General features: G+C 42.9%; 1 protein-coding gene across 2 annotated transcripts in view; it reads right to left on the bottom strand.

Annotated features, from left to right (window-relative positions):
• Nucleotides 1-265: 265 nt before the first annotated feature.
• FBXW8 (F-box and WD repeat domain containing 8) overlaps nt 266-26,397 on the bottom strand; it is a 104,028-nt gene continuing 77,896 nt past the window's right edge. For both annotated transcript variants that reach the window (XM_044658822.1, XM_044658823.1), the window contains 4 exons: nt 11,293-11,420; nt 4,095-4,268; nt 1,460-1,576; nt 266-872 (listed from right to left, as the gene is read on the bottom strand). In XM_044658822.1, the coding sequence (XP_044514757.1) occupies nt 728-872; nt 1,460-1,576; nt 4,095-4,268; nt 11,293-11,420 (564 nt within the window). In that variant the 3' untranslated portion in view covers nt 266-727. The remainder of the gene's footprint in view (nt 873-1,459; nt 1,577-4,094; nt 4,269-11,292; nt 11,421-26,397) is intronic.

Raw genomic sequence — 26,397 nt, 5'->3', positions numbered from 1 at the left:
CCCCCCCCCCCACCAAACAAACAAACAAACATCTCAGTCTCCAGAGACATCTGAAAAACCAAAAGGTCTTTATGAGACAGAACTGCCTGCTTTCAGGATAAAAACCATCCTGAATGTATAAGACCTCTTACAACACAGGAAACCCAAGGCCTTCTTTGACCAAAACTGACAAGCTATCCCATTGTGCAGCTGCTTATTTTACAAAGAAAAATTAATCTAACACATGAAACTGTTTAGTTGAAGATTTAGTGTTTTTAAAAGGTTCTTGTATTGATACATTCTTTATTCAGAATAAAACTGAGCTAGTCCTGGGAGCCAATGCCCCCAGAGCTGCTGGCTTAGGCTGGAGGCCATAATACAGAGAGCTAAAATAATGGATGTTCTGGAATAGATCCAAAAGCTTAGTGTATCAATTATTCTTTTCTATGGTCCAGTTTTCTTTTTATTAGGGCCCACACATTTCTGGAGCCTGACTTCTTCCTGCACCTCAGCAGTCTTTTATTCTGGGGTTCTAATGCCAGTACCAGGCTCATTTAGTCGAGAAGAGCCCAAGGTTGAAAGGGGTTTCTTTCCCTCCCACATCAACTCTCTTGTCCTCTGATAACTAGGAAGAAGGTGCCAGGGGTCAGTTTGGCAGAGCCTGAGGTTTCTGCAGGTTTTAACACATCAACGAGGAGTCCCTCTAAGTTCTTCCCATTCTCTCCATTCTACATGAAGAGATCATTCCCTAAATGTTGTCATAAGGAACAGCCAGGCCGATGTTATAGTTGTAACCGGCCACTTCATCATAGGATGAGCGGCAAATTGGAAGAATGCTTTCAAGAGCCAACTGGTCCATGGAAAACTCATAGGCATAGATGATTCCTCGATGCCTGGAAAAGACGTGGGAAAAATGTGAGGAAAAAAGCATTAATGCCAAGAAAGCTACAAGACTACGAATATTAGAACTCTAAAGAAGGATTTAAAAAGGTATTATTAGTAACCAAGATAAATAATCATTAGTCGGATTCTGTCCAGTGTTATTACTCTGATTCCCATGTCTCTGAGTACTGATGGTAGGTAGAAATACAAGGTTCCTTCCCAGTCTATGTTATTTCAGCAGATCCTTTTTAGGAGCCCGTGAGCATGTGTGTCTGTGTCGTTATGAACTGATAAGTGAATGCACAGAACACAGGCCGAGAGATTAATTAATTGGGGAAAGTTTTTCCCCCTCTATCTGCAATGTGAAGATACCACTTTCAAACAGATGGTTCCCATTCTGGTACCTGAACTTTTTAGAGAAGCTCCAGCCTCCAGAGACTCCTTCGTGGCCCTTTCCCTCTGGATGTTCTCTAACAAGTAAAAGAGAAGCTAGGCCTAGGGTTGAAGCAGCTAGGAAGTGGCAGGGTCTAGCCTGGGTTGAACTCCACTAAAACCAGTGATCCAGCAAGCCCTACCCAGCCCAGGTTGGCCAACTGACCTTCGGTGAGCAGTCAAGTCATCATCCAGAATGCTGGCACCGCGGGGGCTCTTCTCATCAGGGATGTTGGCCGTGATGAGGCTGTGCGTGTTAAACCAGATGTGACGGACAGGGTGTCTGGAATACCAAGGTTGGGGAGACAACTCTTAAGCAGTCACATTCTGTTAATGAGGACGATCTCACACTTGATCATTTACCCAGCACTAACATGGCACCGTGCAGCTCAGAGCCAAAAGGAGCTTACCTAGTTCATTTACAAATGAGAGAAAAGTGAAGCAACTGACCCAAGTTTGTACAACTTTTATTGATAGCAGAGCCTTTCAAAGGCCTAAAAGCTAGGTTGCCTGACAGTAAGCACTTGGTGAGAGTCTTAAAAATCTTAGTATTCTTCAAGATTTTTAGAATGCCTTGCAAAGGACAGATGTTTGAGTATTTTAAAAATTAAACTGAATGTTGTTGGTGTGGAATGATATGGGTTTGCACTGCTATGGTAGCCCTGAGAACAGGAACAAAGAGATGGCCGTGAGAGATAAGTAAAGAGGAAGAACTGACAGGATGTAGCATCTTATTTGGGATGGGAGGTGAGAAGGAGAAATAAGATGACTCAGATTTGGGGCTCAGATGACAGAGGAGGATCAGGAGGGCTCCTGGGTATAGAGAAATGATAATGAGCTTAGTAAACACGATGAGTCTGACGTATCTAAAAGGATGGTGGAAACAGGAGCTGCTTACAAGGGAGGTCAGCATATCAAGTGTTTAAAAAGACAGACTTTGGAGGAAAGGAGGCAATAACCAAAGCTGTGGAAGCAGATGAGCTCTCCCAGAAGAGACCATAAAAAGAGACGAGTAGAGAGCAGAGATCAAAACCTGATGGAACTAGCTCCTTGGTCACAGAATACTCTAAGATCTGCTGGATGAGGCAGTATCCTTTTGTTAAACTGGTCAGGAAATCCAGGGCTGAAACAGCTGCACAAAAAAGACCCAAGCCACCGGCCTAAAACCTTGCTACCCCCCAAATCACCCCCTCCTAGGAGACTCCACTCTTGGGAGGTTAAGGAAAAAGTTCTAATTTGGATCTGCTGAAGGCATCAACTACGGACCTTTAAATCTAGTGAAATAAACCTAAGGATGCTTGGAATTGAGGCAAAGGAATCCACGGAGCCCATTATGGCCCAGCTGGGTTTCCTGGTCAAAGGCTGGGGTAAGCCACTATTTCAGTGAACAGAGGGATTTTGTCAAGGGGCTCTGGTGTCACACCTTATCTATAAAAGAAAGGCAGAATTGAACCAAGCAAATCTATAAAACCCCTCCCTGATCCCAATCTACGGTCCTGATTTGCCGAGGTTGGACATTTAGATGGCTTCTAGCACCATCTGGTGGAAAACCAGAGCCTCACATGAGAACCTCCCCCAAAGGGAGTCCTAAGGTGAGCCTCTGTGGAAAGCAGCAGAGCCGGACGTGGTCTTGGCCTTCTCTCGTTCAAACCAGCCTCGTGCCTGGTGTGTGTGCTGTGAGCCTCTCTGCCCAGGGACATTAAGGCCACCTCTGGCCTTGCTTAGAAGGCACAGGACAAGAGGAAACCTGGCTAAGAGTCCAGGGCTTTGAAGCTGCCCCATGGGCCCAAGTCTATTCCACGGGGCCGCTCTGCTCACGGCAGGTTACAGGGGAGGGCGCTGGCAGTCACTCGGGCGGCTCCACTTCACACTATGAGCAGATCTCCTCGGCAGCTCTGGACGAACACTGTGGAGATGCCCCGTCCAGTCGGGCCAATGGAGCGCTCCGTGGGACAGGACGGGGATGGTTTAGGCAGTAGGAATGTGCTCCTGCTCTGCTTCTCCCCTAGGAATTCACCTGAGAGCCAGCACTGTGAAGCTGCTGAAGTCCTGGAAGCAGTTTCTGTTCCCCGTGTAGACCACTACTTAGGATGCTAGTAAACGCTTAGGCTCAAGCCTCTAAGGAGGCGCTGGAAATCCCAGTTTCCTCCTTAGTTCACAGTGAAGGAAACGCTTCTTGGTTCAGACGCCATGTTTTCTGGGCTAATTCTCCCCCAAACAATCTTATTCACTGGTTTCTGAGCAAAATTCTCTGGAATGAATGTAAGATAATACAGCACCAGTTTAGCAAAAAGGGGCAATCTGGTATAGGGTGTAGGGTTGGCCTCTGAGCCAGGAAAACCCGAGTTCAAGTTGTGCCTCTGCCACAGCGTGGTTGAGGGGTCCTGGATAAGTGACTTCCTTAGCCTGTCAGGGCTCTGGGCAGCCCTCTAAGACCTTAAGTGGTAGAGGAGGGAGACAGAGATGTCCTTCACTGAAGTGATAGATAGAGATCGCAGCGAGGAATGACCATCCAGGCTCTCTCGCCTCCTGCAGGGGAGCCCATGAAAGCTGGGCTGAGGAGGCAAGCTACCATTTCCTTACTAGGAGACTTGCTCTCAGAACAAGTTGGAGACATCTGAGATAAAGGCCTCTGTTTCTTCCCTCCTTTCAGAGGGATCCTGAAAGAATGACTGCATTTTAACTCACTTGGAACTAGTGGTATTTGAGGAAAAAGGGACCCAAATCTTATCTGTGCTGCACAGAATTCTTGGCTCCTCTGCCTGCAACAGCAATAAAATCACCTAAAGAAATTAAATTACCTGGCGTGCATTTCCCATAGCTTGTTGCCCATTCGTTGGTCCCAGACACAAACCAGGCCTTCCTCGCCTCCGCTGACGATTTTCCAGTCATCCATCTGGACGGCGGAGACGCCCAACTGATGAGCGTAGAGGGAACACAAGGCACTGTTGTTGCGCAGATCATACACCCTCACCCTGAAGAGAGAGATGACAACACAGAAAGGGAAGGTGGCTGTCATTCTGCCACTGCACAGGCTGTAGGGTTCAAAAATTATAGAATTTCATCATGTATAGACACTTAGAGAAAAGAGATGAAGGAATCTTCCATTAAGACATGGCCAGGCTAGCACATCTCCCTTGCCTCCCTGGCCCAAGAGCTAGAGAAGCTGTTTTGTTATGACCGCGTTTAATTTTGTACATCCCTCTTTCTTTAAAACGGGGATAATAATACCACAATAAAGTGCTGCAGTTGTTAAGAGTGCTGGGAACAGAGTGGGAAGACCCAAGTTCAAATATGGCTTCAGCCATTCCCTCGCCGTATGACCCTGGACAAGTCACTTAACCTTGTTTTGCCTCAGTTTCCTCATCTATAAAATGAGCCGGAGAAGGAATGGTCAATCACGCCAGTATCTCTGCCAAGAATATCTCAACTGCAGTTACAAAGTCAGATACAACAGAAAACAGCTGAACAATACCCACATTCCCTTAGAATCATAGCCCCTACAGGCTGGCAGATTTGTTATAAGAAGCAAATGAGATAATGCAAGTAAAGCTCTCCATAAACTCAAAAGCAGTTATTCAATGTCTGTTGTGGTGGTGGTTGTTAAATGGAGCACAGTTTTCCCTGTCATACGACATGATGAAGAGTTAGCAGATCCAGTGAGGGGTTTGGGAGTGGCCAAGATGAGGGTGACGGGCCCTGTGAAAGGTCAGCTCTCAGTGGGAATTAGAGACATTTATAAAAATCTAGGACTGGATTGTTTGGATAGGAGCAAAGTTTCAAGATAGATTGATCAATAGATGATAGACAGTAATAGATAAATAAAGACAGATAATGATAGAGTGATGGTAATAGATAATAACAGACAGTAGTCAATGGAGGATGATAGATAGATAGGTAGGTAGAGGATAGAGAGACAGACAGACAGATAGTCTAACTGGAGAGTTGGTCTAAAATCCTGAAAAAGAAAAGAAAGACAAGTGCAGTATTAAGTCCTCTTGAGTGCATTTTGGGTGAACAAAGGTCTGACTGCTTTAGTGGCTCCCACACAGGTCCACTCTGCAAGGTTCCCTAATTTAGAGTCGGCTGGTAGGGAGACAAAGGCAAGCACAATTCCTTCTAAAAGTGCAGAGTTTGCCATCTGTTTTCCTCTTGTATTTGGATAGCAGCATGGATGACCCCAAACAAAATAAACAAATAAACCAAGAGATACCATTACTGGGTTTCAGATGAATAAAAACAAGGGGAGCCCTCCAAGTTACCAGGGAAATAAGATGCTTGGAAAAGAAACCATTTCTGGAGGGTATTCCAAGAGGCAAAGTTGTGGCTTCCTTCCGATGGACAGGACTGAGGACATGAACAAGCTTATGTTAACTCAGTCAACTTGATATTCATCTCAGGCGAACAGAATCATCAGCTTTAAATCTGTGACAAGTAGGTAAAGCCTATACTTCGGCATTAAATCAATACACTCTGTGGACTGAGATCCAGTAACACAGCCAATGGACATGCAAATATGCCAAAAGGATACAGTCCAGAGGCAAAAAAGAAGCTGAGGGAGATATCAGAAACACATATCTAGCTCCCACTTCGTCAATGTGGTATGCTGAAAAGAAAAAATAATTGGTCCAAAAGCTATAATTGTGTTATGTTTAATATTCATGGTCTAGCTATAGTACTGTTCCAAAGCTCCCCCTCCCAGCCCCTCTCTAATGAAAATCACTCCATAGGAGCCTGGTCTATTCCGCCAATTAAAACAAAAGACACTAGCACCATCCAAAGACTCCAACCGAGTGGCATCCATCTGATGGGCAGGAAAACGTGCTGGAACTGAGATGGAGGCACGCTCTGGGTGGGTCTATCATCCCAGCTCTGAATAACTTATTCTGCCCCTTACAGATGGAGTCAGCAGAGCATTTAGCTTGCCGCCTCCTGCACCCTCTGAGGCAGGTCATGCCATGAGCACACCACAACATAACATTAACAGGGCAAGATGGAGGCTCACCGGTTCTTTAATTGGAGATGACAACTTGGGGCTTTCTTCCCATTGGTTTGGCTTGGAAAGTCCCATCTGACAATAAAGGTTCATTGTACTCGATAGAATAGCTGGCGACAAACCGAAAGCCCATTCAGACTCTGGCTCGGGCGGTTTATTAATGACCTGACCTTCAGCTATGTTTCCATCCAAAAAAGCATCCAGGAGAGAGGGGGAGATGAAGTGGAGAGGCATTCAAATTTAGCCTTTCAAAACAAAAGCGTCTCCCCACCCCAAATCCCCACCAAATACACAGCAGGGATGAATGCATGATTTAGTTTGGTTTTAGTGACAATAAGTGGTTATAGCAATTTATTCTGGTGTATAAAGAGAGGTGGAAAACCCTTTCCCCCTTGTAATGTATTCTATTTAAATATGAAAACTAAAAAAGACATTACGCGTTTTAAAGAAGCACTGGCCAATTTAATGTAGATAGTCTAAGACCAGAATCTTTCTTAATCTTTTTAAACCTCCTACAGCAAACAAGCTTTCAGCAAATGTTTACTCTGATGAGTGACGTCTATTCAATAAAGTTATTAAGCACCTACTATGGAGAAGCCCCAGCGCAAGGCTTGGATAGAAACTCCAGATCTAATAACCCAAAAAGGAAATACTAAGAACCTATTTCAAGAAGCTAAAGAGTTATTTCTAAAATTCAACAAGGCATGTTTTCACTAAAGTTCACTGGAATGGAATACTTCTCATGACTGCTCTAGTTGCCGTACCTTTTGCAGGTCCCACTAACACAGAGACCTACGACTATTCGATTCCAATAGGACAATAGAATCCAATTTCATAAGAAATGCCATTCGGTACAAGGCACCTGCCCCCAAGTTTACTGAGAAATAACAAGACAGCTTAAAGAGAAATGACTGTCGTGTAGGAAGAGCGGCTCTCTCGATGTTGCCCTGGCAACCTGTGCCCCCCCAGGGGGCTCCAATCACCACCTCCTACTTCTGTGGTGGGCACTCCACTGATAAGCTTCCCCCAGCTACAACTCTGACTTCATCTGAGATATTGCAAACATGAAACCTGTTTTAGAAATACAGAAAGGACCGGAAGGACTCTCATGAGACCCAGCTCTGTTCTCCAAGCACATGTGATGGAAATCGTCCCTGCTTTAAAGAGGGGCTCGCTTCTGACACCTTCCAAGGAGCCTGTGTGAGAGGCTCAGAAATGCAAGCATTCTGAGATTCTTCCTCTCTCAAGGCTAACTGAATTCACTCTGGTCACATCTATTCTCTCTTGCCCTAATCTCAGTGGGAAAAGACAAAAGATACTGTTAGACAAAAGAGACCAGGTTGTGTTTTGATTTAATGGAGCCGTGCAGAATCCCCGTCAGGCCCCTCTGCCCAGCTCTGGGCTCTGGGCCACCCAGCTCCACCGGCCAAAGAGGACCAGAGCTGGCAAGGCCCCATCTAAGGTGCTCCCTGATGACTCTTCTGCCATCAGGCCTCTTCTACACATGGAGTTGCCCCCCTGCTTTTCTAGAAATTAATTTAATCATTAATTAGGAGTTACAAAAAGCAGCTTGATAGAATAGGAAAAGGATACTGGATTTGGATTTGGGATTCAAGAAGCCAGGGGGTTCTAACTGGACCCTGCTGCTAACTAGCAAGTCATTTAACCTCAGAGCCTCAGTTTCCTCACCTGTAAAATCGACAGAAGAATCTTCAACTACTACCTCATAGAGTTTTTGCAAGGAACCAATGAACTATAGAACGCTAAGGGAAACGTGAGCTCTTCAAAAAACGTAAAATGTAAGAGGTGACATGGAATGGAGTCTTGCTCTGAGGTCTGGATTCCTGACCCCTTGGACCCTCACTGGCCTTTGATGAGGAACAAGTGACTTCAACTCTTAAGAACCTTGTTCTCCTCACCTGAGAAATGGAGAGAAAAATCCTCACCAGGTGGCTGAGAAGGAAAATGCTTTAAGAAATCGGAGGTTTTTTGGTTTTGTTTTTAATTTTCAAGCCTAACACTCTGAGAAAAGATCCTCCCTTACTTTAATTAATGTTGACATTTATTCAAATTGAATTACTTTTTACAAGAAAACATTTTTCTACATTTGCCCTTAATTTGGATGTTCAAATATTTGGACAGTTTTATGGGACTTTACTTTTATGTTACTTGTTAAGTACAATTATGGTTCAATAGGGACTCTTTTTTTTCACATTAAAAAAGTAATTTCAGGTTTTTAGATGTTACCTGAGGAAATCCTTCCACTAAACTTTTCCCCTCTTTTTGAAATAAAACATCAGCTCCTCGAGTGGTGCTAACTTTTTGGTGCTATCTTTGTATCCCTGGCATGTGGAACCCACAAGCTTGATAGGTGTGGGCGGAACTGAAGTGTATTGGGATCAAATGGGATAATATATGTCAAGCACTTTGCAAAACTTAAAGTGTTATAAATATGTGTGCGTACACTTATGCCAGCTATATTGGGGCAGCTGGTGGGACAGTGGAGAGAGCGCTGCACCTGACAGTCAGGAAGACCTGAATTCAAATCCAGCCTCTGATATGCCTACCTATGAGAGCTTGAGCAAGTCACTTTACCTCTGCTTACCTCAGTTTCCTCACTTTCAAAATGGGGAAAATAATAGTATCTACCTCCCAAGATTGTTCTAAGGATCAAATAAGATAGTTTTATGTAAAGGGCTTAGCACAATGTCCACCACCTAGGAGGTGCTATGGAAATATTACTGTCATTATTATGCTTATTATTACATACGCTCAAGTTATTTTCATTGAGTTGTTTGTTGAGTTTTTTTTTCCAGAATACATTCTGGAATTTTTTTCCCCAGCACCGAGATGTCAGGATGTCTCAGTCCTTACCTATTCCTCCCTACATATATAATTGTGACTGGCTAAAAGCTCCTTTTATTTTCAATGTCTTAAATACAACTTTAATAAAAGCAGCTACTTTGATCCCAGCAAGTAGGAATGCTCATCTACCCCTCCTCAGGGATGCGCCAGCATCAGCATTTCCCTGGGAGCCCCCTTTGGGATCAGACCCGCTTTCTCCCGGGCCCCATAAAAACAATCACGACTTTGCTATTCTCACCTGTGGAGAGATTTAAACCTGTGGATGTCAGGTACATCAACTCCTATTAAAACAGGCTTAGCACGACAGATGATGAGGTCAGATTTTAGACTCCAGGGACAAGAGTGCGCTTTTACCCAGCACATTTGGCTCCCGGTGAGGGGATGGGGCACTAATTAGGGATCCCTGCTCTGGGGGAAAGTCTCCTCTACTGAGTATCTATAGGTCTCCCAGCTGACAATCCAATGTGCATCTGCTAATGGTATTACAACTTGGCTCCAAACTATTCCTCTGGTCCCTAATTGGGCCCGTGTATGCAGAGACCAGGGGGCTCTTCTCTGCTCCGCTGTTTGGTTTCCTGTGAATCTCGCTGTGACCCAACACCCAAATGCTCATGTTGTAAACAAACTCTGCACGAATAAATCTATAATCCCGAAGCTTTTCATTTGGGCATCGCGAGTAGCCTTCTGCATTGACTCTCCTGGAAGAGGAGCCGCTGCCAAGTCCCAGTGGGGAGAAGGGCATCAGAGAAGCTCGTGTTCTTTGTATCCCCTGCACAAACCGACGCCGAGCCCACTTTGGTAACACTAATACATGAGATGAAAACTAGAAATGGATTTGTCTGCTTTGCTCGGCCGCGTGGGGAGGCCGCTCGCCCAACCTGCCTTTGCAAGAGAAAAAGAGCCTTGCCGTTTGCCGGACGATCGGGTTACCCTTATCGAAACATCAGCTGTCTTCAGACGACGAAGAAAAATGATGGAGCGTTTTCTTTACCCACAAAGTCCGCAGTGTGCTTGTATTATCTTTGCCCTGAAAAACGGGGAGGGGCTGGGAAGGGGGTGCTGAAAACATTGTTTGATAAAATAATTATTTTTGCAAGCTGCTGCACTGGCGGGACAGAGGTCTGGGATTTGGCAAGAGAAAGTATCCGCCCCACAATCTGATACCCACCACCGAACCAGACCACCACCTGCAGCCTGGTGCCGAGCGCTGGGAGAAGGAGGGGTGCCATTAGACACTGGCCCCTCGCCATTCCATATCTCTTTGGGGCACTGGATCAGACACTGCAGATAACTAGCCAAAAAAACAAAAAAGGGGGAAAAAAAGAAAACCTAAAAATTGGATTCAGAGGGTCTTTTCAAACACTTTAATCCTTCCATGCTGACGGTTCCCGGTGTGCCTGTTGCTGGCAACAGACACCGTACGGGGAAAACCTGACTCCCCAAGCCAACGAGTTAAAGGGAAGGCCACTAATCAGCTAAATAGAACCTGGAACTTGTTCACATAAAGTCCGTCTTTCTCTCTTTCTCTCTCTCTTTTGGTCACTGGAGGGACACCATGGTGTTCTGAAATACACTCCTGACATCATTTGGCAAACAAACTCATTTCACTGAACATGATTCATCCCTTAGGTTATTGTTTTTAATATCAGAAAGTGAGCTTTTAAATGCCAGACAAATTTTGCAGCAGGGGGAAAAAATAGTCCAAGTGGTCTCTCCGGACCCTCCACCAACTGCGTCCACCAAATGGCTTAAAAGAAAATCTTCCCATGATGCTCTCAGAAAGAAAGCAGAGAGGCAGCGCTATCCAAAGATTACCTAATACCCAGCTCTCCAGGCTCATGAGGCAGTGTTTACAGCATAAGGCTAAACTCAGGGTGGCTGTAGCTGTGGGCCTGAGAAGCAGAAACAGAGAGGAGGAGGAGGAGAAGGAGGATGAGAAGGAGGAGGAGAAGAAAGAAGAGGAGGAGGGAGGAGGAGGAGAAGAAGGAGAAGGAAGAGGAGGAGAAGAAAGAGGAGGAAGAGAAAGAGGAGGAGAAGGAGGAAGAAGAGGAAGAGGAGGAAGAGGAGGAGGAGAAGCAAGAACCTTTGAGGCAGGAGCCATTCATTTCTACAGAGCACCAGGGCTGGTTCCAACATACCTCCTGTCCTTATTGCCTGTGACCAGCAGGTGTGGGGGGCTGTTCCGGAGGTTGACGCATGTGAAGTCACCCAGAGAGCTGCCCAGAGTGGCCAGGCACTGACTTGTCTGCAGGCTGTACAGCAGTATCTGTCAGGAAAGAAGAAGAGCACATGCACACATGGACCCAACGATCCCGGGACCAGGCTTCTACCAAATGCCTTTTGCTTCAAGATAAATCAGGGCAAGCTCCAAAGCCCCCAGCCTGGATTAAAGACATCTCTCAACCTTCCTCAGGATAACGAGGTTATGGGAACGCTGCAAACTGGAGGACAAATACTCTCGATGACGAAGAATACATTTACTGCAAGCAGTCCAAGAAGACAAAAATGCTGAAGAGGGAGAAAGCAGGATTGTGCCTGCTCTTTGATTCTTGGAAAGGTCATGCAGAAACCTGTAACTGCAAAAGTCATCAGCTCTCTCTGAAATGGACCCAAGAGGGAAAATGCATAAAGGAGTGCAGGAAGCTGAGCCCCACTCAGAAACACAAAGGAGGATAACTCTAAGAATAAAAGCAAGGAAAAGAAGTAGACAGTCTTTGAAAAGAGGGGAAGAAGATCAGAGGATTCAGAGCTGGAACAGTCCTTCAGAGCATCTGAATTTGCAGGCCAGCACTCCAGTTTATTATCCTGGCTCTGTCACTTATCATTCATCTCTCTGGGCCCCAGCTTCATCAACAAAATGAAGAAAATGATGGCCTCCAACGTCCCTTCCTGCTCTAAAACTTATGAGCCCAACAACCAGCCCATTCTCCTGATTTAAACATGAGGAAACTGAGGATCAGACATTTATGTAATGTGCCCAAGGTCACACAGACAGGAGAAGGGAATAAGCATTTACGTAACCTTATTATGTGTCAGGCACTGTGCTAAGTGATTGACTTCAATAACCCTGGGAGGTAAAGGCTATTATTTTCATCCCCATTTTACAGATGAGAGTACTAAGGCACAAAAAGATTAAATATCTAGCCCAGGACTGCACAGACAGTCAGGAACTAAGGTCAGATTTGTGGGCTGCCAAGCAATTCTTTTATTCCTTCAACAAATATTTACTGAGTGCCTACTATGTTCAAGGAATAGTACCAAATGTGATGAGGAATACAAAGAGGATCTCTAGGTTTCCAGGACTTTACAGTCTTGTAAAAGTATATATAGATACACAGGGATATATGGTAACAGGCAAGTATATACCAGGGATTGTAATATAAGATTGAAAAAAAAAAGGCAAAAGGAATTCAGAGCCAGGGACTAAGGTCTTTGGGAAGGCTTAAGAAAGTCACAAGGAGCAACTAGGTGGTCAGTACAGAAATAGCCAGGCCTGGAGAGAGGGGGTCCTGAGTTCAAATCTATTTCAAGCACTTCCTAGCTGTGTGACCTTGGGCAAGTCACTTAACCCCGATTTCTTAGCCCTTACGGCTCTTCTGTCTCAAAAAGATATTTAGTATTGACTCTAAGATGGGGAAGGGAAGGGAAGAAAAAGAAAAAAGGAGGGAAGAATGGAGGAAGGAAGAAAGGAGAAGGAAGGAAGGAAGGAAGGAAGGAAGGAAGGAACGAACGAACGAACGAACGAACGAACGAACGAACGAACATATGATCTATGTTTTATACTATGGGTAAGAATAAGACAAGCAGAGCTGAGAAGGTGAGAAGGGGGCACTCTTTCAGAAGAAGGGGCAAAAATGAACAAAGGACAAGAGGTAGGAAATAAAAAACTATGTTCAAGGAATATACATATGTAAAAAAGGTCTGAATTACTTTAAGCAATATGGTGGGTAAAAATGGTCACAATTTTTAAAAAATTTATTTTATAAACTGTTTTATGTGATTGGGTTTCTAAAATCTATATAAGATTACTTACTACTTAAACAGTATTGGGAAATTGGGAGCACAGGGAGGAAGAGAATCTGGGACTCAATATTCTTTGAAAATTTTTAGAAACTGTTTTTACATGTAATTTGGAAAATTTAAATGAAAAATTTTTTAAATTACTCAATAAAATTTATTTCCAAATATTCACCATGAGATTGCAGATCCTGTAAAAGAAGATCTCCCAGAAGTGAGGGAAGCACCTACAGCAGTTCTTTAGTATTATGTTCTCTACATCTCTGTAAGGGTAGCCAGGCAGCTCAGAGGTTACAGCATTGGGCTTGGAGACAGGAGGACCTGAGTTCAAATCTGGCCTCTGACAATTACTAACTTGGTGAGGGCAAGTCACTTCACTATTTGCCTCAGTTTCCTCATCTGTAAAATAAATGGAGAAAGAAATGGCCAACCTCTCCAGTATCTCTTTCAAGAAAACTCTAGACACAACTGAAAAATAACATAATCTTCACAGGCAGGGTTCATAGCATCAGGACTGAATTTTTGGGTGAGGCCTCTGGATTATGACAACTCTCCACTCCAACCCCAGGGAGATGAAGCTCCAAGGTAAAATCGCCCAAGTGGAAAATTAAAGAGTGCTTTTAAAATATTACTCCATAGACTGTCTCCCATTCTCCCCCTCCATAAGCTTTCATCTATTGTTTAGAAGCACTGGACCTATTAGCTATCCAGAATATGAAGAAGTAAGATAGTTTATCAGATGCAATATTCCATCATCCTAAAACATTTTCATTCCATCCTTCTGAAAAATGAAAACATACAAAAACAAATTTAGGGTCTTTCAGTTAGTCTTTAATTAACCACTATGGTAAATATAATCTTGGGATCCTGATCATTTGTTGACTTATTAAATATTGTAGAAAAAACACTTGGCTACATACTAACTGTTAGGGAAGGTTAGAAAGACCAATTGAAACTTTCCTTAATTTTGGGAGTCTAACACTCCATCCATCAGTGAAAGGTGCAAGATTAGATGGCTATAGACTAAACTGAGTAGATATACCTGGAGATCCTTCAAGAAGAGCTTGGTAGCCTACACATTAAAAGAAATAAGCAGCAAATTCTACTGGATTCAACTCCTACCTGTGATGCTTATTCCCACAGGCAAATCACTTCCACTCCCTGAGCCTTAATTTCCTCATTTGCAAAACACGAGTGTGGACAAGATGGTGCTGAAGTTCCTAGTTCCAGCTCTAATTCCAGGACCCATCATCATCCTAAAGCCAGATCTGAGAAATAACATTAAGCTATTTTGAGCACTGTGGCTTGTTATGGCTTGTTAATTTTGGTTTTCAGTGGAGCTGCACTCCTCTCATATCAACAGAAAACAGATCCAAACAAAATGGAATAATTCACCTTTCTCTCTTCAAAGAACTAGAAAACCAAGTTAAAGGGCCTGCCCTTGGGTTGGACTTTGAATCAAAGTACTGGATTTCAATTCCTAGATTTACTTACCTTGGGGTTTGAAGGATAATGTATAACTTAGACATCCTGTATTTTAGAGAAACAAACATACTGAGTGTGTATCAGTCTTGTTTTATGTTAAGGATTATCCCTACCTTGAGGACCCGCTGTTATATGTCAAGTCTATTCTTCTCACAAATATCTATAGAAACAGTTAATACCTCAAATCTTGATACAATATTAGAGCTACCACTGCTGAGAATTTCTGAAAGAAACAGAGGAAGTTTATTATGATTCAAGGCTAAAGAAAAAGGGCTAGGAGATAGCTAAAGGAAAAAAAATTCTGTGGATCAGCCCCTTTCTAAACATGAAAATGTTTAGTAATTCTTCCAGTAATTTTCCTCCCATATGAATAAGGAGAAAATCTAATAATCATAATATCACCATCGTCAATGAAAAACCCAAGGGGACAGAATTAAGAAATTCATTCAAAGGCTCTGGCAAAAACAAAATAGTGCTGGTTTTGATTCCTATACAGCTATAAGAAGAAATCATCCTAGTCTTATTTTAACTTTGTATCACCTATATTTATCATATGCTTCTTCAAAGTATTTTTTACAAAGAAGAAAATATTCATTTAAAAAAGAGAAAGAAATGCACCAAATGAGTGAATATCCCATGATGGCTCTTGAATTGATATATCTGATAGGTGGCAAGTCGTCCTCTCCTTTTTTCTCCAAGTTCTTTAAGTTCATATGGATTATTCCTAACTGATGGAGTGTGACCTAAACTCTTCCCCAAAAAGACTTATACTCTTTTCATTGTAAAGGCTTCTAAGTCAGTAGTTAAAAGTCAAGTGTTCTCTAGAATGTTTAATAATTCAATGAATTAGAAATATCCAAAGAGTACCTTTACCATTACGTTTAGTTAAAGACCACAGAGATTAGAAAACACATTATCCATCTCAGAGGCGATTCGTTCCATGTTACAAGTCCCTTAACGACCTTTACTATTTCTCCCTCCCTCCCTTTCTCTCTTTCTCTTTCTCTCTCTCTCTTTTAATAAGGCTGAGCAAATGAGACTTCATTTTATCTGATTGCCACAGACTAGTGAAATTAATTATTTATGCTCACACTCTCCCTTTTGTTAAGACCATGCATTAGACTAATTTTTTCTCTTTATTGCACTAGTTGGGTGGGTCTAAAACTTGTGGCCAGTCTCCTTAGACAGACGTACTGAGAAAGAGGTGGGTAGATAGGTTGGAAAGGAGGGAAAAACCCACCCGGAGCTAAAGTCTTGGGGAAAATGTTCTGCACTAATGTGACCACCAAATCAATAGATGCCAGGGAATTTTTTTTAAAGTACTAATTGTCTATTATAAGGAATATGAAAAAAGTGAGCACAAGACACATTTCTACAAAAATTAAAATGTTTCCTTAAGACTTACAGCTAAGCCTTGAAACTGTTGCTGAGTATGGGAAAGCAAACTATAGAAAACCAACAGCATTAAGGCTTCCTTTTCCCCTTCAGAGTCCTAAAATTCTACATCAAGACAGAAATGGAGGGCAGGATTTTGTTGGAGACATTCATTTTTTTCAGGAAGACCTCACAGAAAGTTTCCAGTATTTCCAAGTATTAGTTACATTCACACCTTAGACTCTTATCTTACAAACTCATGGTAGTTTTAGAATCTCCTAATTCTTCCTTTAGTTTTTCACATCCGTTGTACAGGCACAATTTTGGAAGTGGAATGATCCCAGCGTACAATAAAACCATACTTCAAATGCTGCAGTTTAATGCAAGGCAATTCCGGCACTGCCCCTAATTCAGAAATTGGCCTGGGTCTTTACATAGATATGAATCCAGATGGGAAAGAATTTACTGTCACCTCCTATCACAGCAACCACTGCTCTTGTAGTCCCTCATCACCTCTCCTCCTGCACTTGTCCCTGGAGGCCATGGAGACAATGTGCTGGGTGATCCCAACCATGCACAGAGGTGGTGGGCACAGCTTCAGCAGCTGCCAACAGCTAAAAGCTACCTCTTTCCTTGTATATTTGGCCAACGCCACCTGCTGTCACTCCTCTGGGTTACTGCCCAGACATATAACCTGCCTCTCTTGGGAGACTCACTCCACCGCCCGTGCCACAGCTGCTGGTACACAAAACAGCAAGGAGAAGGGGTTTAGAACAGGAAGGAGGTACCAGGGCCAAAGTCCCAGCCAGGGAAAGGGGGGAGGACAAAAGTGCCCTGGTAGAGGCATGTCCAGCATCTTCTAAAGGGTCTGAACTATCTACTATGCCCCAGCACTGATCTCTGCAGATGACCATGGAGGAGGCCACAGCAAGGACTCTACATACAACATGAGATCCAAGTCAATAAACAACTTCCTCTGTCTCTTCACAGCTGCAGTTGACAATGCACAAATGGGAACTCCTTGAAATGATGAGTGTTTAGGCCTCTAATACATCACCAGTGAAAGAAAGGATCTACAAAGACTTTTAGAACAACATATTTTCATGCTCAAAGACACTAACTTCCAAAGGAAACGTAAATAGCTTTGGAGAAGATAATGATGGGAAAAGAATCAACTAGATCAAGTGTGGAAACGGCATGATCTTCAAGGCACCAAGGGACAGGACCCCAGGCATTCTTATTTTACCTCCAAAAAAAGCCAACCAATAGAACATAGACAGTTGCCCTCCCAAATATGTATGAAAATAATAGGCAGGCGCATCAATGGCATCCTCGAAGGCATTAAAATGGAGCAGGGAGATACGGTTTTGCAGGTGATGTTCCAAAACAGACCACATTTTTCCCTTCATATAATTAACTGAAAGGCATAGAGGAAGTGTAAACATACTGCCCTTACTGTTAGCTTTCACATTATTTTTAAAATCTCAATTTAGTAAAGCAAGATGCTGTCTTCAAGACTCTCCTTCAATGATGGGCCTCCTATACACCTGCCAGAGTCTTTTAAAGATAAAAGGAAGAGGTAACTTTGTTCAACCACCCTCTGAACACTAATACAAGGAAAGCCTAAAGCGGGGACACAGGCCTCTGCTTATCAGGATTCATTATGGTCACAGAGGAGATCACGCCCAAAGGCTCAGTAGAAAAAGAACTATAGAAGGAGGAATGAACCCTTCACAGGCTCTGAGCTGATTGTGTCAAGCCCTGTGACAGCACATAATCTCTGAAATGAGACTCATGATCACTCAGAGAGTGGGCCGGACTAACGACTTGCCCAGGAAAGCCCAAGTGGATCAGAATCTACACGCCTGTCCATTGGGACATGCACCGCTCGTGTGGAAAAAACAAATGGACAATGAGTTGGGAATGGAATTGAACAAGAAGAAGAGGGGGGCCTTTGGGAAGCTGCCATGCCATTCTGATTACTCTAACTTCTCCCTGAAACAAATGCCCATTTTTTTTTGTTACCAACATTTTTCCAGCGATGCTGTATGGCTGAGAGTCTTGAACATAACAATCTCTAGCCAAAAGAAGAATGACAAGTGACCCAAAGAGCAAAAGAAAGGGGGATGGTGGGAACAAGTAGGCTGCAACATATTCCAAGTAAGTCATTACACAGGAGCTGTTGTAAAAAGTTTCATTAATCAATCAACAACCATTTATTAGGTCCCTTATATTCCAAGGACCTGAGGAAATGGAGGAGTTCCTGCCTTCAAGGAGCTTTCTGGGAAGACAACAGATACAAATATATCCACAATGAATAAAAGATATACAAGACAGTTTGGGGAAGGGGGGGATGTGTGAGCTGCTACGGGGGGCGGGAAGGAAAGGCTTCATGAAGAAAGAGACTTTATTTTTTTAAATTAAGTTTATTTACTTACTTAAGAATATTTTTCCATGGTTACAGGATTCATGTTCTTTCCCTCCCCTCCTCCCATAGCCAATGAGCAATTCCATTAAGTTTTACATGTATCACTGATCAAGACCTATTTCCGTATTATTAATATTTGCACTAGGGTGATCGTTTAGAGTCTACAGCACCAATCATAACCCCATCGACCCATGTGATGAAGCAGTTGTTTTTCTTCTGTGAGAAAGAGACTTTATGAGGTGGAGATGAGGAGTGCAAAAGAGGCCTGGCACGGAGAATGGGGATGGAGTTGTGTGAGAGCATGTGAGAGCATACCCAAAGAAGGGGAGTGTGTTGGTAGATCCCTGAGGATTTCTGAAGAGAAATAACCAATAACAAGGTTAGAAAGTTAAATGTAGAGGGGGCAGCTTACTGGCTCCATGGATGTCAGGCCCAGAGATGGGAGGTTTTGGGTTCAAATCTGGCCTCAGATACTTCCTAGTTGTGTGACTCTGGGCAAGTCGCCTAACCTCGACGGCCTAGCCCTTATTACTCTTCTATTCTTGGACTACACTCAGTATCAATTCTAAGACAGAAAGTAAGGATTGTTCAAAAAGAGTTGGGCATAACTGAACAATTGAATAACAACAATGTACAGGACACTGTATTATTAAGCACTGGAAATACCAAAAAAGGCCTAGACTTGATCCCTGGCCTCAAGGAGCTCACAGTCTAACAGGAGAGACAAGATGGAAATAAAAACATGTACAGTCATCTCCCTTCTCCAGTCTCCCTTTCTGTGGTTTCAGATGCAGGATGGGGGCTGGCACCAGTTCACAGGCTAGAGGCCCACCAGCAACAGTCTGCCCACGGTGGTAGTTTCTCCATTCATCAGTTCTTCTGCTTTCATTTGGAGGGTTTTATTTTAAGGGTTTTGGGGAGGAGGCTATAGAACACTGAATCAGGGAAGGAGCAGGGCGAGAGAGTACAATACTATACAATAATATTAACATAAGTGTTAAAATTTAAAGCAAGAATGGTCTGTGGTTTCAGGCACCACTGGGGGTCTTGAAATGTATCCCCACAATGGAGGGGGCGTCTATTTGTACATGTAATAATGTATAATGTACTTCATTATTATTGTATTTACTGTTGGTAATGTCTTACTGTGTATTTAATTTAACAACTAAGCTTTATTATTTATGTATATATGTACAAGAAAATCATGTTATAAGTGGGTTCAGCAGTTGTTCACTTATATCCATGGTTTTAGTCACCCACAGTAGGTCTTGGGATGTATCCTCATGGATACTGGAATGTTATTGTATACAAAATGTATATATTATAAACTGAAGACAATTTCAGAGAGCAGTGAAAGACCCCAGTAAAGCCTGTTGGAGAAGGTGGAATCTCTATAACTAAAATGCAGGTATCCAGTATCAGATCAATCCAAGAGAGTGCTGGAGAAGTCACATTCAAGAGGAATGGAGAGAAAAAAGCAAACAAATTTAGAAACAGTGCAGGTATTAGAATAAATATTAGAATGAACTATTCTTTTCTCTGTCCACTCATTAGGACTAAAATAGTGTGTCTAGAAATGGGCTCAACAACTTTAAAAGGGACAGAGAGAATTTGGAAAGGACTCAAAACAGTCACAAAAACCATTAAAAACCATAGCCTGGATGCTCTCCTTCCCTCCCCACAAGCATTTTGTATTTTTGCATATATGTATTTGGGTACATGTAGTCTCTGATAAAAGGGAAGTTCCTTGAGGGCAAGACTGGTTCACTCTTGGTTTTGTATCCCCCCCTTCTAGCTCAATGCCTATTACAGAGTAGCAAATTGAGGATTGGCCTTGGAGCCAAGAAAGACCAGCATTCAAATGCTCTGCCTCTGACACATACTGGTCCCACAGGACCTACGCTTTCTAAGACTGAGAGTGACAAAGGAAATGCCATGCTGCACTGCTAGGGAACTATCCTTGCCTGGGAGTTCCCAAGACCAATGAATCACAGGTCAGTAACCAGGCCTGGCCTGATTTTTTTTTTTTTTTTTAATCACGGAGTTGTCTATATTTTTGTTCTAGAGCACATAACTGACTTTGTAAAAAATGAACCAATGGGACAATAGGATTTAATGTGCAGGATTTCATTTAACAGTCAACTTTTTATCTGTGTGTGTGTGTATGTGTGTATACACACACTGTATATATAGTGTCTTTCTATATATACACTATATAATCACATGCATATGAACATACATATGAAAAGTTGACTACCTCACTTTGGAAATTTAAATTTAGTTTAATTCAACAGGTGTCTATTTAAACCCTACTATATAGAGAAGGTTCCATGCTAAGTGCAGAAACCATAAAGGGGAGTAGAACACAATCCATGCCGCCCTCTAGGAACTTAAAGCCTAGTATTTGTTGCTGCTGTTGTTGTTCAGTTGTTCAGATATATCTGACTCTTCTTGACCCCGTGGGCCATACTGTCTATGAGGTTTTCTTGGCAAAGCCACTGGAGTGGTTTTGCCATTTCTTTCTCCAGTGGATAAATCTAGTATGGGCGATAGTGTAAGGCTGCAAATAATTATTAATAAAAATAGGAACATAATAAGTGCATTGCCTAGAACTAGTATGGCATGATGGAAAGAATACTAGATTCATGGTCAAGGGATCTGGATTTTAGTCCCGGTTCTACTATTGTTGACTTGTGTAATCTTGGGCAAGTACATGTTCCTCTCCAGGCTCAGTTTTCTCATCTGAAAAATAAAGGGTTAATCGCAGGGAGGTGGGAAGGAAGGGAGGGAGAGAGGGAGACAACTTGGATCTTCTAACTTCAGAAAGCATACATTAAAATGTGTTATTATATGTTATTGAGAAAATAAAAAGAAAGGGCTAGATGACGAGATCTCTATGGTTCCTTTAGTTCTAAATTTATCCTAAAAATCCCCTACGAGAAAATGAAGGAGAGGTTATTTCAGCAGAAGAGGGCAAAATGATATGGAAAGGCTGCACCCACAAGATAGCATCTGAGGTGAGCTTTAAGTCCACATGCTGGAGAATTCCCAGTGTGTCAATACATACAATGAAATCTCACCACTTAAACTTTGGCTTATCTTTTCAGCTCCTCCCAAGTAAGGAAAAGGACCTTGGAAATGTGTGTGTGTGTATGTGTATGTGTCTATGTACACCTATGCAAGCATGTACAGATGTATACTTACATACGCTATCCTTGCAGGTATGTAGGTACATGTTTATGTGTTTGTGTATCTATACACATGTGTGCACATGCATGTGTGCACAGGCGTGAATGTGTAATGTCCTCATCTTATTTACTCTCTGAATTCGTGTCTGAGAAGCTGGACTACAAAGCTGGGAAGTACCTTCTGTGTCAGAGACGTGAACAGATGTTTCTGCAGCAATCTGCCATCTATACATCTCTGCCTGCAGCCACTGACTCCATGTTAGTCGAGGAGATGGCAGCTTTACTGTAAGTGCATTTTCATGTATATAAATCAACAAATCAGCAAAAAAAAAAAACAGCCAATCTGTTTTGCACTAACTAGCAGATTTAGCTCATTCACAAGTGCAATTTTCCTCATTTTTAAAAGATACTTTGAGGCACAGGATGATTATTGCTGAATGTTTCTTTCTTTCTTTCAATGAAGGACACAAAAGAATAAGGTTTACGGGTCTTTAGGGTGCAATTTGCTAGTGTAAATGTCCCAAGTTGCTATTCTGACCCACCATAAATATGGCATACGAAAATAAGAAATTTAACTATGAACAAATGCAGGGTCAGCATATCGATGTTCATACACAAAGCTAAGTGTATGGGCTCTATAAATTCACAGATGAGCTAAGATTTAAAAGGAGTAGATGAGAGAGACAGACAATTGGGGAGGGAGGAGGAGACAGAGAGAAAAGAGTAAATCATACACAAAACAGCCAATAAAAAAATAAAAAAGCAGTTAATATACATGAATAATGGATGTTTGATTTAAAAGCAGTTTACTCCGATATGATGTAATTTTTGACAATCAGCCAGAGAGACTATTTTGCAAGTCCTTGCCAGAGATAAGTCATAGCACAAGGGCTGGTAGCACAGCTATGTCTGCGAACATGTGGAAAATTGACTTTCATGCCATCCCAGAGGTGACTTTCTATTGGCAAACACAAACTTCCATCTCAGGTGCACTTAGCAGCACTAACTAGCAATCTGCAAGGTCTGAAGATCTTGCTTGGGGAGTCAATGACCGCATCCTCCCAGCTCCCTCCGGCAGAAGCCTCCTAACAATTCCAGCGCTCTGCTCCTTGTATAACTCACCATCACCATCTGTCCCCTGAATGCCCCACAAAACAGGAGCCCAGACCTTGCCTGGGTTTCTTTTTCCTTTTTTAAAGTTTTGATCGGAGTGAAAGTACCCATGAAGCCAAGCTATTTGAGATGGTGCACTATCATTCAGTCCAGCCAGGCCTGGTGTAGGCAAGAACTGGGTAAGCTTCCCCACCATCACTTGCCAATGCACCTGCAACCCCTGCTGTTCCAGTCCTGGACCCTTCCTGGGCAGGCGCTGCCAATCTCTCAGGACTGTGCCAAGCTCGGGGGCTTTGTGATATGGACAGATGTCTACAAAGGGCTAGACCGAGGCAAAACTAACAACTTGTGATCTAACCTGACCTAGCTCTAAGGAAAAGGGGAAGTTGGCTAAAAATCTATTCAAACTTCTTTTCTTCCTCCACCCGATGATATGAAGTGATTTTTAAAAAACTGACCTAGATCGATGGCATGATTAGGCTTATCCTACATCAATGATCTTACACATTGCATCATGTACACACCTTATGCATGATATGAAGGTAAGAGCACTTGACTTGGAACAAGATGGAATGGGTTCTGGGGCAGCTAGCTGGCCCAGGGGATAGAGAAAGCCAGGCCTGGAGACAGGAAGACTTGGGTTCAAATGTGGCCTCAGAACTTCCTAGCCGTGTGACTGGGCAAGTCACCTGACCCCAATTGTGTAACCCTTGCCCTTCTATCTTTTAACTTCCTACTAAGATAGAAAGTAAGGGTTAAAAAAAAGATAATATGGATTCAATTTAATTCCACAATAATTCAGCTAATGAATGGGTATTGCTATGATAGTACAACAGCAAAGTACATTTGGAGTCTGTAAAAGGGAGACTCCTAAGACTCCCTGGTAAGTGACTGCCTCTGGTCCCTCTTCATGCCCTTTTCTGAAGAGTCCCACAGCTCACACCAGTGGAGACAGGAGCAGGCAGAAACAAGGAGAAACCACATTAGATGGTTTCTCTGAAGCTAAGGGAGAAGTAACTATCCAAGGAGGCACTGTCAACAGTGCAGTATGCTAGATAGAAGTTTAGGGCTGGGGGCAGCTGGATAGCTCAGTGAATTGAGAGCCAGGCCTAGGTACAGGAGGTCCTAGGTTCAAATCTGGCCACTTCCCAGCTGTGTGACCCGGAGCCAATACACAGTATTGACTCCAAGACGGAAGGTGAGGGTTTAAATAATAATAATAATAATAATAATAATAAAGAAGTTTAGGGCTATGAGGTTAAAAGAAAGATTGTTGGATTTGGCAATCAGAAACTCATTAGTGATCTCCGAAAAGGTAGATATTAGGAGATGGGATAGAAGTTATGGCTAGGGAGAAAACAGGGATTGAAGAAGTAGAGATAATTCATGTAGACCACCCCCCACCCCCGCCCTAACTATTTGGCAGTAGAGAAGAGGAATACATTAGTAGCTGGTAGGGGTATGTGGGATAATAAAAAGCCCCCTCCTATGGTGATGGAATACTATATTGTGCTAAAGGGAATGATGGACTGGAGGAATTCCATGTGAACTGGGATGACCTCCAGGAACTGATGCAGAGTGAAAGGAGCAGATCCAGGAGAACCTTATATTCAGAGACTGATATACTGTGGTAAAATCGAATGTAATGGACTTCTCTACTAGCAGCAATGCAATGACCCAGGACAATTCTGAGGGACTTATGAGAAAGAAGCTACCCATATCTAGAGAAAGAACTATGGGAGTAGAAACACAGAAGAAAAACAAATGCTTTTTCACATGGGTTGATGGGAACATGATTGGGGATGCAGACTCTAAACGATCATTCTAGTGCAAATATTAATAATAATATGGAAATAGGTTCTAAACAATGATACATGTATAACCCAGTGGAATTGCTCATTGGCTCTGGGAGAGAGGAAGGAAGAGAGGAGGGAAAGAACATGATCATGTAACCATGGAAAAACACCACAAATTAATTAATTAAATAAAAGGATATATTTTTAAAAGCTCCCTCTCAGGTTTGAGGGTAGTATGTAAATATAATGGAATGTTATCATGCCCTAGGTCAGTAGTTCCCAAACTTTTTTGGCCTTCCACCTGCTTTCCAGAAAAAATATTACTTAGCCCCCTGGAAATTAATTATTTAAAAATTTTAATAGCAATTAATAGGAAAGATAAATGCAGCTGTGGCCATCACCGCTCCCCTGGATCACTGCAGCACCCACCAGGGGGCGGTAACACCTACTTTGGGAATCACTGCCCTAGGTAATAACAAAAAGGAAAGATATGGCAAAATTAGGACTATCTCATGAACTAAGTGAATGAAGTGAGCAGAAGCAGAACTGATTACAACATTGCAAACAAAAAAGCTTTGAAAGCTTTAAGGATTCTGATCAATACAACAACCAATCACAATTCCAAAGGATCCATGATGAAATAGGCTACCTATCTCCTAGGAAAAGTAATAGATTAAAGGTTCAGAAACATCTTTAAACCTGGACAATGTGTGGATTTGTTTTGCATGACTATGCTTTTCTGCAGTAAGGAAGATTTTTTTTTAAATTGTATATGTACATTGGGTGGGATAAAAATAAGTGATGCCAAAAAAGGAAGAAAGTTCAGAAGATAGTAGAAGAAATGAATATGTTGAATTTATTATATACTTTAAAAAAATAAGCGTTATCTAATCAAAATTTGTTGTTTTACATATAATCTTTTCTGTTCACTGTATTTGGAAATGTTCACATTTTTTGGTTTTTGTAAAGTTCAGAATAACAAAAATTTTCAATTAAAAGAAATGAAATGAGGCCTGTTTGTAGGCAGATGGGAAGGAGTCAGTGAAGAGAGAGACTGGAGACTCCAGAGAGGGCAATAAGTCTGAGTTTAAATAAACTCAAGAGACTCAGTCTTCCCATCTATACAAATGGGAAAAATATCTGCACCATCTACCTCACAAGGTTGTGCGGAAAAGGGCTTTGCAAACCACTGTGCACCGCTACAGAATGGCAGCTTATCGTGAAGGCCATTACTAAATGGAAGGCAACCTTGGGGAGGATGGCCGAGAAGTGGTTGGACGCTCACGAAGATAATAACAACAGCCGTCATGTAGAGGTTCTGACAAAAGGGATCAGGACTACGATGGAGGAGAACAGCTGAGAGCCATGCAGGGCTTACAGGTCGGCCCGGCGGTCCATAAGCCTCACCTGTGAGGGCCACAACAGCTTTAGGAAGTCAGGGCTCCCGGCAGAAGGCAGCTGCCCTTCCCGGACTCTCCGGCCCCTCCGGCTTTCCAACCGGCCATCCATGATGAGTCTCATTTCATAGATGATGAGAGTGAGGCTGGGGAGGCTGAGTGACTCAGACGCTGCCACGGAACAGCAGAGCAGAGCGGAGACTACCCGGTGGCAGTGTGCACTTGGACGAGTTAAAAGCCCGACAGCAGCGTACCTGCGCCCACAGCTGGAAGCCAGGCCTCCTTGGTGACTCCCGGTACAGTGCCTGATAGGGGATCACAGCTGGGAGAGGCCACTCCCACCCATCCTGAGGCCGGCGCCTCCTGCCACCACCAGGGGGAGCCATAGACCTGCCTTTCCCTACCTGAGCCTCCCCCCCCCCCCCCCCCCCCCCCCCCCCCCCCC

Source organism: Gracilinanus agilis, chromosome 1, assembly GCF_016433145.1.
Source record: "Gracilinanus agilis isolate LMUSP501 chromosome 1, AgileGrace, whole genome shotgun sequence".
Classification (NCBI taxonomy): Eukaryota; Metazoa; Chordata; class Mammalia; order Didelphimorphia; family Didelphidae; genus Gracilinanus; species Gracilinanus agilis.
This window is presented reverse-complemented; position numbering and strand designations above follow the sequence as displayed.